Below are 15,582 nucleotides of genomic sequence, written 5' to 3'. Positions count from 1 at the left end.
GCCGTGGATCAGAAAACCAGTCAGTATCTGGTGTGACCACCACTTGCCTAATGTAGCTCGACACATCTCCTTCACATATAGTTGATCAGGCTGTTGATTGTGGTCTAAGGAATGTTGTCCCATTCCTCTTCAATGGATGTGCTAAGTATCTGGATTTTGCCGAGAATTGGAACATGCTGTCGTACACGTCGAAACAGGGCATCCCAAACATGCTCAATGGGTGACATGTCTGGTGAGTATGCAGGCCATGGAAGAACTGGGACATTGTCATCTTCCAGGAATTGTGTACAGATCCTTGTCATTATCATTCTGAAATATGAGGTGATGGCGGCGGATGAATGGCACTACAATGGGCCTCAGGATCTCGTCACGGTATTTCTGTGCAATGAAATTGCCATCGATAATAAATGCAATTGTGTTTGTTGTCCATAGTTTATGCCTGCTCATACCATAACCCCACTGGGCTCTCTGTTCACAACATTGACATTAGCCAGTGGTGGGAAATGTACCCAATTGTCATAGCAGAGTAAAAGTAAAGTTAGGGGGAGTTCACCCATTGAGCATGTTTGGGATGCTCTGTATCGACGTGTACGACAGCATTTTCCAATTCCCGGCAAAATCCTACTTAGCAATCTCACTAGGATAAAGACCTCCTCCATTCCTGCCATTATTGAAAGAGATCGTGATACCTCACATCTCAAAATAGGGCTATTTAATGTTAGATCCCTCACTTCAAAGGCAATTATAGTCAATGAACTAATCACTGATCATAATCTTGATGTGATTGGCCTGACTGAAACATGGCTTAAGCCTGATGAATTCGCTGTGTTAGATGAGGCCTTACCTCCTGGTTACACTAGTGACCATATCCCCCGTGCATCCCGCAAAGGCGGAGGTATGGCTAACATTTACAAATTTCAATTTACAAACAGAATAATGATGTTTTCGTCTTTTGAGCTTCTAGTCATGAAATCTATGCAGCCTACTCAATCGCTTTTTATAGCTACTGTTTACAGGCCTCCTGGGCCATATACAGCATACCTTACTGAGTTCCCTGAATTCCTATCGGACCTTGTAGTCATAGCAGATAATATTCAAATTTTTGGTGATTTTAATATTCACATGGAAATGTCCACAGACCCACTCCAAAAGGCTTTTGGAGCCATCATTGACTCCAACATGTCTCTGGACCTACTCACTGTCACAGTCATACTCTGGACCTAGTTTTGTCCCATGGATTAAATGTTGTGGATCTTAATGTTTTTCCTCATAATCCTGGACTATCGGACCACCATTTTATTATGTTTGCAATCGCAACAAATAATCAGTTCAGACCCCAACCAAGGAGCATCAAAAGTCATGCTATAAATTCTCAGACAACCCAAAGATTCCAGACTCCCTCTGCCTACCCAAGGACGTCAGAGGACAACAATCAGTTATGGAGCGTGTGAATTTTTTCAGCTTTTTGTTAATAATCGCGCAAAATTTCAACGTCCTGCTACTCATGCCAGGAATATAGTATATGCATATGATTAGTATGTGTGGATAGAAAACAAAAATAAAAAATCATGTCTGTGACTATAACAGAACGTGTGTAGCAGGCAAAACCCCAAGGAAAACTGTTCACAAAAAACAAATATCCCTCCGCCAGTTTTCTGTATTGTCTATGGCAAGGGAAAATAGATAGCGCCCAGTTTACAGTTCCTACAGCTTCCACACGATGTCACCAGTCTTGGCAATTGGGTTGAAGTTAATCCTTGGTGAAATGAGAAATAGGCACTTCCTGTCATCGAGTACACCGGGGGAAGATATGAAAGAGAGAATATGGCCCATGATTTCAAGACTTGCTGCTATTGAATACAGATCGCCCCGTGATCAATTTGATCGATTATTAACGTTTACTAATACCAAAAGTTGGATTACAAAAGTAGTTTGAAGTGTTTTGTCAAAGTTTATAGGCAACTTTTTTAATTTAAAAAAATGACGTTGCGTTTTGGAAAGCTGTTTTTTCCTGGATCAGACGGGCTTCATAAATGGACATTTTGGGTATACATGGACGGATTTAATCGAAAAAAAAGACCCAATTGTGATGTTTATGGGACATATTGGAGTGCCAACAAAGAAGCTCGTCAAAGGTAATGAATGTTTTATATTTTATTTCTGCGTTTTGTGTAGCGCCGGCTACGCAAATTATTTTGTTATCAGATAATAGCTTCTCATGCTTTCGCCGAAAAGCATTTTAAAAATCTGACATGTTGGCTAGATTCACAACGAGTGTAGCTTTAATTGAGTACCCTGCATGTGTGTTTTAATGAAAGTTTGAGTTTTATCAAGTACTATTAGTTGTCAATCTGAAATTTCCCCTGATGTTGATCCCTGTACAGGGACAGCAGCCATAACAAGTTTTAACTTGTTAACGAGTTCCACCTGACTGAGGAACTCAATTTAACCTTGAGCAATACCCTAGATGCAGTTGCACCCCTAAAAACTAAAAACAGTTGTCATGAGAAACTAGCTCCCTGGTATACAGAAAATACCCGAGCTCTGACGCAAGCTTCCAGAAAATTGGATTGGAAATGGCGCCACACCAAACTGGAAGTCTTCCGACTAGCTTGGAAAGACAGTACCGTATAGTATCGAAGAGCCCTTACTGCTGCTCAATCATCCTATTTGTCCAACTTAACTGAGGAAAATAAGAACAATCCGAAATGTATTTTTGATACTGTCCCAAAGCTAACTAAAACGCATCATTCCCCAAGAGAGGATGGCTTTCACTTCAGCAGTAATAAATTCATGAACTTCTTTGAGGAAAAGATCATGATAATTAGAAAGCAAATTACGGACTCCTCTTTAAATCTGCGTATTCCTCCAAAGCTCAGTTGTCCTTAGTCTGCACAACTCTGCCAGGACCTAGGATCAAGAGAGACACTCAAGTGTTTTAGTACTATATCTCTTGACACAATGATGAAAATAATCATGGCCTCTAAACCTTCAAGCTGCATACTGGACCCTATTCCAACTAAACTACCGAAAGAGCTGCTTCCTGTGCTTGGCCCTCCTATGTTGAACATAATAAACGGCTCTCTATCCACCGGATGTGTACCAAATTCACTAAAAGTGGCAGTAATAAAGCCTCCCTTGAAAAAGCCAAACCTTGACCCAGAAAATATAAAAAACTATCGGCCTATATCGAATCTTCCATTCTTCTCAAAATTTCAGAAAAAGATGTTGTGCAGCAACTCACAGCCTTCCTGAAGACAAACAATGTATACGAAATGCTTCAGTCTGGTTTTAGACCCCATCATAGCACTGAGACTGCACTTGTGAAGGTGGTAAATGACATTCTAATGGCATCGGACCGAGGCTCTGCATCTGTCCTCGTGCTCCAAGACCTTAGTGTTGCTTTTGATACCATCGTTCACCACATTCTTTTGGAGAGATTGGAAACCCAAATTGGTCTACATGGACAAGTTCTGGCCTGGTTTAGATCTTATCTGTCGGAAAGATATCAGTCTGTCTCTGTGAATGGTTTGTCCTCTGACAAATCAACTGTAAATTTCGGTGTTCCTCAAGGTTCCGTTTTAAGGCCCACTATTGCTTTCACTATATATTTTACCTCTTGGGGATGTCATTCGAAAACATAATGTTAACTTTCACTGCTATGCGGATAACACACAGCTGTACATTTCAATGAAACATGGTAAAGCCTCAAAATTGCCCTTGCTAGAAGCCTGTGTTTCAGACATATGGAAGTGGATGGCTGCAAACGTTCTACTTTTAAACTCGGACAAAACAGAGATGCTTATTCTAGGTCCCAAGAAACAAAGAGATATTCTGTTGAATCAATTAATCTTGATGGTTGTACAGTTGTCTCAAATAAAACTGTGAAGGACCCTGATCTCTCTTTTGACGAACATATCAAGACTGTTTCAAGGACAGCTTTTTTCCATCTACGTAACATTGCAAAAATCAGAAACATTGTCCAAAAATGATGCAGAAAAATTAATCCATGCTTTTGTTACTTCTAGGTTAGACTACTGCAATGCTCTACTTTCCAGCTACCCAGATAACGTACTAAATAATCTTCAGTGCGTCACTTGAGTAGGTTGAGTCACTGATGTGATCTTCCTGTCTGGGTTGTGCCCTGGAGATCTTTGTGGGCTATACTCGGCCTTGTCTCAGGATGGTAAGTTGGTGGTTGAAGACATCCCTCCAGTGGTGTGGGCGCTGTGCTTTGGCAAAGTGGGTGGGGTTATATCCTGCCTGTTTGGGGGTATCATCGGATGGGGCCACAGTGTCTCCTGACCCCTCCTGTCTCAGCCTCCAGTATTTATGCTGCAGTAGTTTGTGTCGGGGGGCTAGGGTCAGTCTGTTATATCTGGAGTACTTCTGTCTTATCCGGTGTCCTGTGTGAATTTAAGTATCCTCTCTCTAATTTTCTTTCTTTCTCTCTCTCGGAGGACTATGCCTCAGGACTACCTGGCATGAGGACTCCTTGCTGTCCCCAGTCCACCTGGCCGTGCTGCTGCTCCAGTTTCAACTGTTCTGCCTGCGGCTATGGAACCCTGACCTGTTCACCGAACGTGCTACCTGTCCCAGACCTGCTGTTTTCAACTCTCTAGATAATGCAGGAGCGGTAGAAATACTCTTATTGATCGGCTATAAAAAGCCAACTGACATTTACTCCTGAGGTGCTGACTTGCTGCACCCTCGACAACTACTGTGATGATTATTATTTCACCATGCTGGTCATTTATGAACATTTGACTATCTTGTCCATGTTCTGTTATAATCTCCACCCGGCACAGCCAGAAGAGGACTGGCCACCCCTCCTAGCCTGGTTCCTCTCTAGGTTTCGGCCTTTCTAGGGAGTTTTTCCTAGCCACCGTGCCTCTACACCTGCATTGTTTGCGGTTTGGGGTTTTAGGCTGGGTTTCAGTACAGCACTTTGAGATATCAGCTGATGTAAGAAGGGCTATATAAATACATTTGTCTAAAGTCTAAAAAGTATTTTGTTTTAAATATACTTAAGTATCAAAAGTAAATGTAATTGCTAAAATATTCTTAAATATCAAAATCAAAAGTATAAAAATGTAAAATTCCTTAAATTAAGCAAACCAGACCGCACCATTTGTTTTTTATTGTCAGGAACATGCTCCAACACTCAAGACATTTACAAACCAAGTGTGTTTAGTGAGCCTGCCAGATCAGAGGCAGTAGGGCTGACAAGGGATATTCTCTTGATAAGTGTGTGAATTAGACCATTTTCCTGTCCTGCTAAGCATTCAAAATGTAACGAGTACTTTTGGGTGCAAGGGAAAATGTATGGAGTAAAAAGTACATAATTTTCTTGATAAATTAAGTGAAGTAAAAGTTGTCAAAAATATAAATAGTAAAGTACAGACACCCCCCAAAACTACTTAAGTAAAAATACTTAAGTACTTTATACCAATGACATTTGCAAACCCACATGACATACACTGTCTGCCTTCTGCCCAGTACAGTTGAAATCGGGATTCATCCGTGAAGAGCACACTTCTCCACCGTATCAGTGGCCACCGAAGGTGTGCATTTGCACACTGAAGTCAGTTACAATGCTGAACTGCAGTTGGGTCAAGACCCTGACAACATGCACGAAGATGACCTTCCCTGAGATGGTTTCTGACAATGTAGAAATTCTTCAGTTGTGCAATCCCAGAGTTTCATCAGCTGTCCGGGTGGCTGGTCTCAGACGTAATGATCATGCTGTTTAATCAGCTTCTTGATATGCCACACCTGTCAAGTGGATGGATTATCTTGGCAAAGGAGAAATGCTCACTAACAGGAATGTAAATAAACTTGTGCACAAAATTGGAAATACACTTTTTGTGCATGAAGCTTTTTCAGCTCATGAAAAACGTGTTCATGTTGCATTTATATTTTTGTTCTGTGTATGTGTTTTGTGAGGCAATGAACATGATTAACACTCAAACTCAACTTCTCAGTCTCCACAGCACTTTGCCAAAATGGAAGTGTGAGCAGTTGATTTGCCAGGGAGTCTTGGAGCATATCACGTCTTGGATCAAATACCATACCTTTGTGTCGGCAGAGAGGATTACCCATTGAGTGATACAATTGCTTCAGGTCATGCCATTTTGAAAAAGTGCTTTAAAAACAAGAATTAATACATACTTAGCTCGAGGACATGTATTACTTGGTCAGTTTTGTTTTACATTGATTGTGTAGTGCATGACAAATCCACAGCTGGCATGTTAGTGATTTTACAATAATTACCTAAATACATTGTCCCAACAACCTTTTTTAGTACTCAAAAGGTTGACTGTACAGCAGTGCATCAGGGTTGAACATTTTTGTAAAATTTTATAAAAAAGGGCATGTGTATCAAAACTTTATATTTGTAAATACTGTACTGCGCTTTTGGTTGATACTTTAAAAATACCATTAATAACTCTATTAAACAAGTAGCTAAACCATTTCTGTGATTCATTTTGTGTGACTAAGAGGTTTCAGCTTTACGCTTGCAGTACCATTCATCGCAGACAGACCAAAACGTAAAGTTACGTACTTTAATGGAGTGTGTTTGGTGATCAAACTGGAATGTTATTTATACATTAAAACATCTAATTGACGCTCAGACCTACCAACACAGCATGATGCTGGAGGATAGTCTGTTCGTTACCTTCTAATAACCTAACAGACTAGCTGCCTCTACAGAGAGAATACTTCATAGAAACTTCCGATCGACCATCACAAAAAAAGGGTCTCGTGTTAATCTTAATATAATTAAAATAAAAAAATATATTTTATATACACACAAAAACAAGTCATGCATATTACCCTAGTAGCTGAAAACAGTTCTGTTCCACTTACCCACAACCTGTGCAGTCAAACCCACCATCCCAAGAGGAAGGTGTAGCACAGTGATTTTGTTATAGATTATGATTTTGTACATTGTGGACCACTTGCCACATTAAGCATAGACATGTCATTGGGAAAGTCATCCCTATACTAAGGTTAAGGGAAGGAAACTGTTTCACAAATGTCAATGTATTTTGGGGAGTAGCATTGTTTGGAGTAGTAGGGAACTCCTACGCCGAGAGGGAGGCAGGGGCGATCTTACGAAGGAGCTTGTTGAGGGCTGTAATCTTCTCCTCTAAGATGAAGTTCTTTTTCTCAGCAGTCTTCTGTCGCTGCTCAGTGACCTGCAGTGCCTTCATCAGCTGAGAGTTCTCCACATACAGGTCCTTCAGCATGATGTCCGACTTGGCATTCTTCGCCAGCTGTGGGAGGGAAAGGGACACAATTAAATAGTCAGATTTTCAGGACATGTTTCTCTGCTGTTTGTCTCATATGAACGGTAAACTGACCTGCTCCTTCAGCTGGTTGACCTTCTCCTGCAGAATCATGCGCACACTCCTCAGCTTGGTCTCCACCTCCTCCATCCTCTCCTGCATGTCCCCCATCACCTTTTCATATTGCTCCTGAGCACCAACAGAGAGAGAGAGCATTTAGACCATGTCAACATCATACACATTTCCTGTGATGCAGTAAAGTACCTGCTGCAGGCCCATCTGGGCACTGGCTTGCTGGGCCTGTGTGCGGAGGGTCTCCTCCAGCTGCTGCCCCCTGCGCCGCTCCTCTGCCAGCTGGGCCTGGAGGTGTGCCAGCTGCTCCCTAGACCCCAGTCCTGCCTGCTCCCTGAACTGCTGCAGCTGCTGTGCATGCTGGACCTGGGCCAGGGTCAAGGCTGTCTCTGCCCGCAGTGCCTGCACAAAAAAAACTGTGCTTGAGCATCGACTACATTGTAGTCAGATTTGCATCCCAAACTATTCTTGCTCAAACAGATCCCCTCAAACATGCTGATAGACTCAATAGGACATAAGAATGGAGTTTGGACATTTTCATGAAAGGAATTAGCCTAAACTTTCACAAGCCTGAGGTGGAGGATTAGTACAAACTTGGACCATGGTGTTAGTTGCCTAATTTGAGTTTAAATTGGCAAAAATGCTTTCAGTTTCAGAGATTTGGTGCCTCAGCAAAAGTAAATTGATAAATGATTTGACCAAAATGTGTGGCGTAGTCACCTGGTCCTGTGCCTCCGCCCAAGCAGCCTCCAGTTGTGCCTGTTTGCTCTTCATAGTCAGGCACTCCTGGGTCAGACTCTGTACCTCGAAGTCTTGGCCCTGCAGCTGACACACCTGAAGGAAACAAAGCATAACCGTGAACTTCAACCTACATTTCAGAAAGACTACCAAAGACACTGGTCACCAATGTTCCCTCACATTTTTTGGGGGCAGTGAGCAACTTTTAGGTCTTGTTAGCGGAAACTTGAACGTGGTGAGAATTTGGTGCAACTTCCGGCGTGCATTTATAGTGAACACTGTGGCTGTACCCTTACAGTTTTAGACAGTAGCCAATAGGCATAATGTAGGCCTACCAACAAAACAAAGAGCAAATCCCATAACATTTTCACATAGAAATAGGCTTCTATGATATAGGTCAGTAGCCTAAATGTGGTGTTCAATGCAAGCCTACATTGCATGAGACTTAAGAGTGGACTTCCTCTCAATCTCCATATTTGGTGGCGAGAAGAAGTGCTAAACCGATGCTTCAGATTTATACAGCCGGTGAGACATCTGTCTCCTATCTGTGCTACTATGTTAACTTACTGCCCATCACATCAACTGCCTCAGTGTTATATGGTTGTTGAACAAGGAAGAAAAATAGCTTCAGGAGCAAGTGACGTAGTCCTACCTCGTGGAGTAGCTCCTGGTTTCGAAGGTGCAGGCTCTGGCACTCCTCCTGTAGGGCCATGATGGCCTCCTCCTCATGATGTTTCTGGGCCAGACGCAGCTGCTCCTTCTCCCTACTCAGCCTGCCCATGCTGGCCTCCAGCTCCGTTACCTGATGATCAGCACACAACAATGAAGTCCGTCAAAGAGGTGTTGTATCAATACTCTATATTAAAGAGCAAATTCAGGAGCAGCAAAAAGTGAGGCGATATTTCTAAACGTTTTAATCGTCGGGATGTCACCCACCTTGTCCTGGGCCTCCTGCAGCATCCTCTGGTGGTTGGCAACTTCCTGGTCCTGATCAGTCTTCACCTGACCCACAGCCTGGAGTTTGGAACGAAGCAGCTCTGTCTGGGAGTCCACAGAGCGAAGAGAATCCTGGAGCATCTCAACCTGTAAACAAAACATTCATACATAGTCAGAGGAAACCTAGCATTTAGTACTTGGAAGATGACAAGCCTCCCCCCAACAGAGATGCTATAGCCAAGTAGATCCTTCTCTCACTTTATGGGTCCTCTCCTCTGCCTCCCTCAGCAGCCTCTCCTTATCCTGCTCCAGCCACTGGTGCTTCAGGGTCAGGCTGGTCAGCGAGGACTCCACCTCAGACAAACGTTGGAGCTAAGAACAAACAAAACATTCAAGAACCAAGGTTCATTAATGAGACCAGTTAGCTAGACGATCAAAATGTTTTTAAATTTTTTTAAATGCTGAACAATAAATTGGCTTACATTCTTCACAATTTAGACCAAACTTTGTATCAAGACCAGGGATGGTCAACTTTGACAGGAGAAACTCAAACGGAACACATCACGAGGGGCCGCAGTGGCTCGTGGGTTTGCGTACTCACATCTATAACCCCCCCCCCCCCCCCCCCCCCATTTCAGCTAGCCCCCTTTGGTGACAACAAAGAGAACATTTAAGTACATTTCATGCAATTCTACACATTTTGTCATCGAGTGGAAGCAAATGTTTGCAGTTTTAAATATGATAATTGATTATTTAAAAATCGTCCCCACCCTGGACAGTAATTCGACCATGCTTACTACAAGTTTAGATAGCTGGCCGCTAGACCTATCTACAACATTTTTGCTGATATGGTCTAATTGGGTGACTACTGATGCATAACCAAAGGGGAAGGGTACCAAAAAATTCTGCAGCATTGAAGGGCCAAGAACACAGTGGCCTCCATCATTCGTAAATGGAAGAAGTTTGGAACCACCAAGACTCTTCCTAGAACTGGCCACCCGGCCAAACTGAGCAATCTGGGGAGATGGTCTTGGTCAGGGAGGTGACCAATAATCCGATGGTCACTCTGAGAAGAGCGCTAGAGTTCCTCTGTGGAGATGGAAGAAACTCCCAGAAGGATAAGGCCTTTATGGTCAAGTGGCCAGCCGGAAGCCACTGCTCAGTAAAAGGCACATGAAATCCCACTTGGAGTTGCCAAAACGCACCAAAGACCATGAGAAACAAGATTCTCTGGTCTGATGAAACCAAGATTGAACTCTTTGGCCTGAATGCCAAGCATCACATATGTAGGAAAACTGGCACCATCCCTAAGGTGAAGCATGCTGGTGGCAGCATCATGCTGTGGGGATGTTTTTCAGCGGCAGGGACTGGGAAACTAGTCAGGATCGAGGGAAAGATGAACGGAGCAAAGTGCAGAGAGATCCTCGATGAAAACCTGCTCCAGAGCTCTCAGGAACTCAGACTGGGGTGAAGGTTCGCCTTCCAACAGGACAACAACCCTAAGCACAAAGCCAAGACAACACAGTGGCTTCGGGACAAGTCTCAAAGTTCGAGTGGCCCAGACTAGAGGTCGACAAATTATGATTTTTCAATGCCGATACCCATTATTGGAGGATCAAAAAAAGCCGATACCGATTAATCTGCCAATTTTTAAAAAATGTATTTAAACTTAACTTAATACATCAATAAAATAAATGTAGCCTCAAATGAATAATGAAACATGTTCAATTTGGTTTAAATAATGCAAAAACAAAGTGTTGGAGAAGAAAGTAAAAGTGCAATATGTGCCATGTAAGAAAGCTAAGTTCCTTGCTCAGAACATGAGAACATATGAAAGCTGGTGGTTCCTTTTAAAATGAGTCTTCAATATTCTCAGGTAAGAAGTTTTAGGTTGTAGTTATTATAGGACTATTTCTCCATACCATTTGTATTTCATTAACCTTTGACTATTGGATGTTCTTATAGGCACTTTAGTATTGCCAGTGTAACAGTATAGCTTCCATCCCTCTCCTCGCTCCTACCTGGGCTCGAACCAGGAACACATCGACAACAGCCAACCTCGAAGCAGCGTTACCCATGCAGAGCAAGGGGAACAACCACTCCAAATCTCAGAGCGAGTGACGTTTGAAATGCTATTAGCGCGCACCCCGCTAACTAGCTAGCCATTTCACATCAGTTACACTAGCCTAATCTTGGGAGTTGATAGGCTTGAAGTCATAAACAGCGCAATGCTTGAAGCACAACAAAGAGCTGCTGGCAAAACGCACGAAAGTGCTGTTTGAATGAATGCTTACGAGCCTGCTGGTGCCTACCATCGCTCAGTCAGACTGCTCTATCAAATCATAGACTTAGTTATAACATAACACACAGAAATACGAACCTTAGGTCATTAATATGGTAGAATCCGTAAACTATCAACTCGAAAACAAGACGTTTATTATTTCATGATGTCTTCACTATTATTCTACAACGTAGAAAATAGTACAAATAAAGAAGAAACCCTTGACTGAGTAGATGTGTCCAAACTTTTGACTGGTACTGTGTGTGTGTGTGATAAATATATATAATTATTGTTCTGTCCCAAAGGTCACCCATATATACCTTTTCCTTGGTGGTGTTGAGCTCTCTCTCCAGCAGCTCCTTGTCATGCTGCCAGGCTGCCTGCAGGTGGAACCTCTCCCTCTCCTGCTGGGTGGAGGTCTCCTGGAGCTGCCTGGCTGCGGCCGCCCCCTCCTCCTGCTCCTGGGACACATGCGCTAGCCGCTCTGTCAGCATCTGGACTGCCCCCTGGTCGCCACGGAGACGGGAGCTCAACTCAGCGTTTTCGTTGCTCAGCTGCAGGTTCCGGGCGCTCATGTCCAGGAGCTCCTCACGGTATTTGGCATTCTGAGCGGGAGGGGAGCGAGGAAGGGCTCATCAGACTGGGTCATTGAGAATGTTCATGTGCCCATTGATCAAATGTAGGCTATGAAAATCTATAAGGCTGAAAGGGTCAGTTGAACTATGCAGGGTGATTATGGTAAAATGGAGAAGAAAAAAAAAAACTTTTGAAAACAAACCTCTTTGCAATGCCTCTCCTGCTCCTCCCTGTTCTTCTCATGTTCCTGCTCCACTTTGTCCAGTTTCTTTCTGATGGAATCAAAGATGGAAAGGAATGATTCAATGCCGTGTAGACAGGATAAAGCTTAAATATGACATTTGTAAGCCCTATCTGAATTGAGCATTTTCTCACAGCAACATTACTGACGGATCAACTTACTTCTTCTGGATAATCTCCACCTCAAGTCTCTGGACATCCTGCTGTAACATGGCCAATCTGTCCTTCAGTGCACTGTTCTCACAGTTGACCTTGTCTAGCTGAGATCTAGTGTTGAAATAGTTGAGATATGAGTTTCTCCTCAAATGCATTTTTCTGGGTAATAATTTCGGGGAAGAATTTACAATTTGACGCTAACATTTCAGTTCCAAATAAAACTGGGTGAAATCAATGCAGTTCTGTGGTGAAGTAAAATGGACACGGGATTAGACAGGTAAACATTCAAATGATACAAATGTTATTCACACAAATGAAATCTACTAGCATGCACACCTAGGTGAAAACCATTCCGTTAGAGAGAGATAGTAAATTGTTAATGCATTCCAGACAGTTTGATGTTGGAGGTGTAGAAATGGTTGAAGTCATTTTTTTTAATATATATTTTTTATTTATTGTACTTTTTAACCCTGTTTTCTCCCCAATTATATAGTATCCAATTGGTACGGTCTTGTCCCATTGCTGCAACTCCTGTATGGACTCGGGAGAGGCGAAGGTCGAGAGCCATGTGTCCTCCGAAACACGACCCGCCAAGCCGCACTGCTTCTTGACACACTGCTCCCGGAAGCCAGCCGCACCAATGTGTCGGAGGAAACACAGTTCAGCTGGCAACCTGAAGTCAGCGTGCATGCACCCAGCTGCCACAAGGAGTTGCTAGAGCGTGATGGGACAAGGACATCTCAGCCGGCCAAACCCTCCCCTAACCCGGACGATGCTGGGCCAATTGTGCGCCGCCTCAGGGGTCTCCCAGCCGCGGCCGACTGCGACACAGCCCAGGATCAAACCCGGATCTGTAGTGACGCCTCTAGCACTGCGATGCAATGCCTTGGGCTGAGTGGCGCAGTGGTCTAAGACAGAAGGTTTCTGAAGAGAAAAAGGTGAGGATCTCTTTCAGATGAGAGCTGGTCGGTTGCAATTAGTCATTCAAATCTCAGCCTCCATATTTGGGGAAGAAAACATTGCAATCAGGCAGGTGAAGGTTAGTCGTTTGAAGGTTGGTTTGATTTCTGGTGACCGGCCTGCACGTCACAAACCTGTGTGGACTGGCAGGGTCCATCACCATCTCCAGAGCCATGACCAGCTTCTCCATCTCCACCAGCTGCTCCTTCATCCTGCCTTTCTCCTTCTCAAAGGCCTCCTCCAACCCGTGGACCTCTGCCCGAGAGGAGAGCAGCGCCTGCTGGAGCTGGACAATTCTGCCAGCTTTTCCTCTGAGGGAGTGCAGCTCACTCTCCTTGGTCTCCAGCTGGGTGTTCCGCAGCTCCTTTTCCCTATAGTGCTTATTAGACAGGGCTTCCGCCATCTCTAACAGACCTGCCATCTGCTTCATATCTGACACAAGGTGGTGTACCTCTGTGGATTTGGCCTCTAGCTGGGCCCTTAGATTAGAAACCAGGTTGAACGTTTCACTCAGTTGGGCTTTCAGCTCTTGGATGTGGTCTCGGAGTTTGGATGATTCCGTTTCCATTTCTACGATCTGGTTGGAGAGTTGGTCAGCCAGGCGGATGTAGTGGGCGTTCTCCTGGCTCAGACTGTCCGTCTCTTCCCTCTCCAGGTCCAGGGTGGATTGGATCTGTGTGACCTTGGTTCGTTCCTGCCTCAAGGCTTCCTGTAGATTCTCCTCTGCCCTTTTCCATTGGTCTAACTCCTCAGTGACACAGTCAAGATCTGACTGCAGACGGTCAATGCTTGTCGTGCGTTTCCGCAGCTCCTCCTTAAGCTTTGCTCGGTCCATCTTCAGGGAGACCATCTCAGCAGACTGCCTTGAGCGTTGCTCAACTTCGTTTCTCAGACCCACCCGTGCCGTCTCCAACTCCCCCCTCAGGGTCGCCGTGTCTTCCTCTTTGGCCCTCAGTTGAACTTGCTGTTGTATGAAAGCACTGGACAGACGGCTGCAATTCTCTGCCAACATTTCTTTGTCCTGAAGAAGTGTCTCAGATTCAGACCGTAGAATACGCAGCTCCTCGCTTAGCTGAGACACCTCACTGAAGTGCGCTCTCTCTCTATCCCTCACCAACCCCAGCTCCTCTACAGCTTGCTGTTTAGAGGTCAGGCGCTTGGTCAAAGTCTCATGAAACGCCAGAGACACAGTGCTTTCCTCTAGCTGGGCACAAACCACCTCCAGTCTGGCCTGCATTTGACTGCACTGACCGCAAGTCTCTTCCAGTTTAGCCTCTGACTGACTGTGCTGTATATGTGACTCAGAGGCCAGATCAGCCTGCTTTTGCAGAGTGGCTGTGTGCTCCTTCAGCTGCAGAACCTCCTCCTGATGCTCCTCCTCCAGCCTCTTCCTTTCCACAGCGGCCCGGCTGCAGATCCTGGCCTGCTCCTCACTCACCCTCTCTGTGCTGTGGAGCCTCTCCCTGTGCCTCTCCTGCTCCGGTTCCTGCAGGCACTCACAGCGTAGCTGGTGCATGAGGCTGTGCTGGGCCTGCTGTGTCTGCATCTGAGACACCTGCTGATCTGCCTCTCTGATTACATAGCACAGACTGTTCACTTAGGTACACACACACAAACTGCACACCATTGTTTTGTAAGTCCAGTGTATGTGTTATGACTTAAAGGGATGAAGTTGTAGGGACTACGGTTGGCACAAAAAAATTACAATTTTTTGAATGAGAAGCAGGTAGCCAACCTATAAAACAATGTGAACTTGAAATTAATTGAGTTGAATGACAAAATACAGGCCAAGGAAGTAAGATAAGTTGGCTACACCTACCTTACGAGCAGCACTTCCTGGTCCATTCTGAGCTTCAGCTCAGCCTCCAGCTGGTCCTTCTCTGAGGTCAGCCTCTGGACCAGGTTACTGATCTCCCGGGCATAGTTCTGCTCCAGCTCTGCCTGTTCGCGCTGGGCCCTTCTCTCCTGGTCAGTGCCCCAGCCTGGCCCTCCCAGGCTCCTGGAGCTGCGCTGTAGCTGGGCCTGCAGCTTCTCCACTTCCTCCCTGAGCCTCTTAACCTGCTCCTCCACCTGGGCCTTCTGCTCCTCCAGATCACTGATCTCCACCTTGAAGCCCTGAGAGATGTCCTTCCTCTCCACCTCCATGTTCTGCCGCATCAGCTCCAGGCTGCGCTCGTAGAAGTTCACCTTTGAGGCGAGAATGATGAGGGGTCAGAGATATCCCAGAATTTGAAAAATGCACCTTCCATGTACTAATCTTCCTTGTTTTTTAGTTTCACTCAAATTACCTACAATTTTGGACCTCTTAATTTTACAAAAAAAAAAAATTGG

At 44.6% G+C, this 15,582-nt stretch overlaps 1 protein-coding gene across 2 annotated transcripts in view; it reads right to left on the bottom strand.

Annotated features, from left to right (window-relative positions):
* Positions 1–6,552: 6,552 nt before the first annotated feature.
* Positions 6,553–15,582, bottom strand: part of LOC109899664 (ninein-like protein) — a 37,294-nt gene continuing 28,264 nt past the window's right edge. The window contains exons 17-28 of one of the 2 annotated variants that reach the window (XM_031835820.1): positions 15,071–15,438; positions 13,386–14,822; positions 12,298–12,402; positions 12,098–12,167; positions 11,640–11,924; positions 9,297–9,410; positions 9,039–9,185; positions 8,755–8,904; positions 8,085–8,198; positions 7,557–7,766; positions 7,368–7,481; positions 6,553–7,280 (exon numbers count right to left, since the gene is read on the bottom strand). In XM_031835820.1, the coding sequence (XP_031691680.1) occupies positions 7,089–7,280; positions 7,368–7,481; positions 7,557–7,766; positions 8,085–8,198; positions 8,755–8,904; positions 9,039–9,185; positions 9,297–9,410; positions 11,640–11,924; positions 12,098–12,167; positions 12,298–12,402; positions 13,386–14,822; positions 15,071–15,438 (3,306 nt within the window). In that variant the 3' untranslated portion in view covers positions 6,553–7,088. The remainder of the gene's footprint in view (positions 7,281–7,367; positions 7,482–7,556; positions 7,767–8,084; positions 8,199–8,754; positions 8,905–9,038; positions 9,186–9,296; positions 9,411–11,639; positions 11,925–12,097; positions 12,168–12,297; positions 12,403–13,385; positions 14,823–15,070; positions 15,439–15,582) is intronic. The other variant, XM_031835821.1, reaches the window with a different exon arrangement.

Source organism: Oncorhynchus kisutch, linkage group LG11, assembly GCF_002021735.2.
Source record: "Oncorhynchus kisutch isolate 150728-3 linkage group LG11, Okis_V2, whole genome shotgun sequence".
Lineage (NCBI taxonomy): Eukaryota > Metazoa > Chordata > Actinopteri > Salmoniformes > Salmonidae > Oncorhynchus > Oncorhynchus kisutch.
Note: the sequence above shows the minus strand (reverse complement) of the source record. Positions and strands in the feature narration are given on the sequence as shown.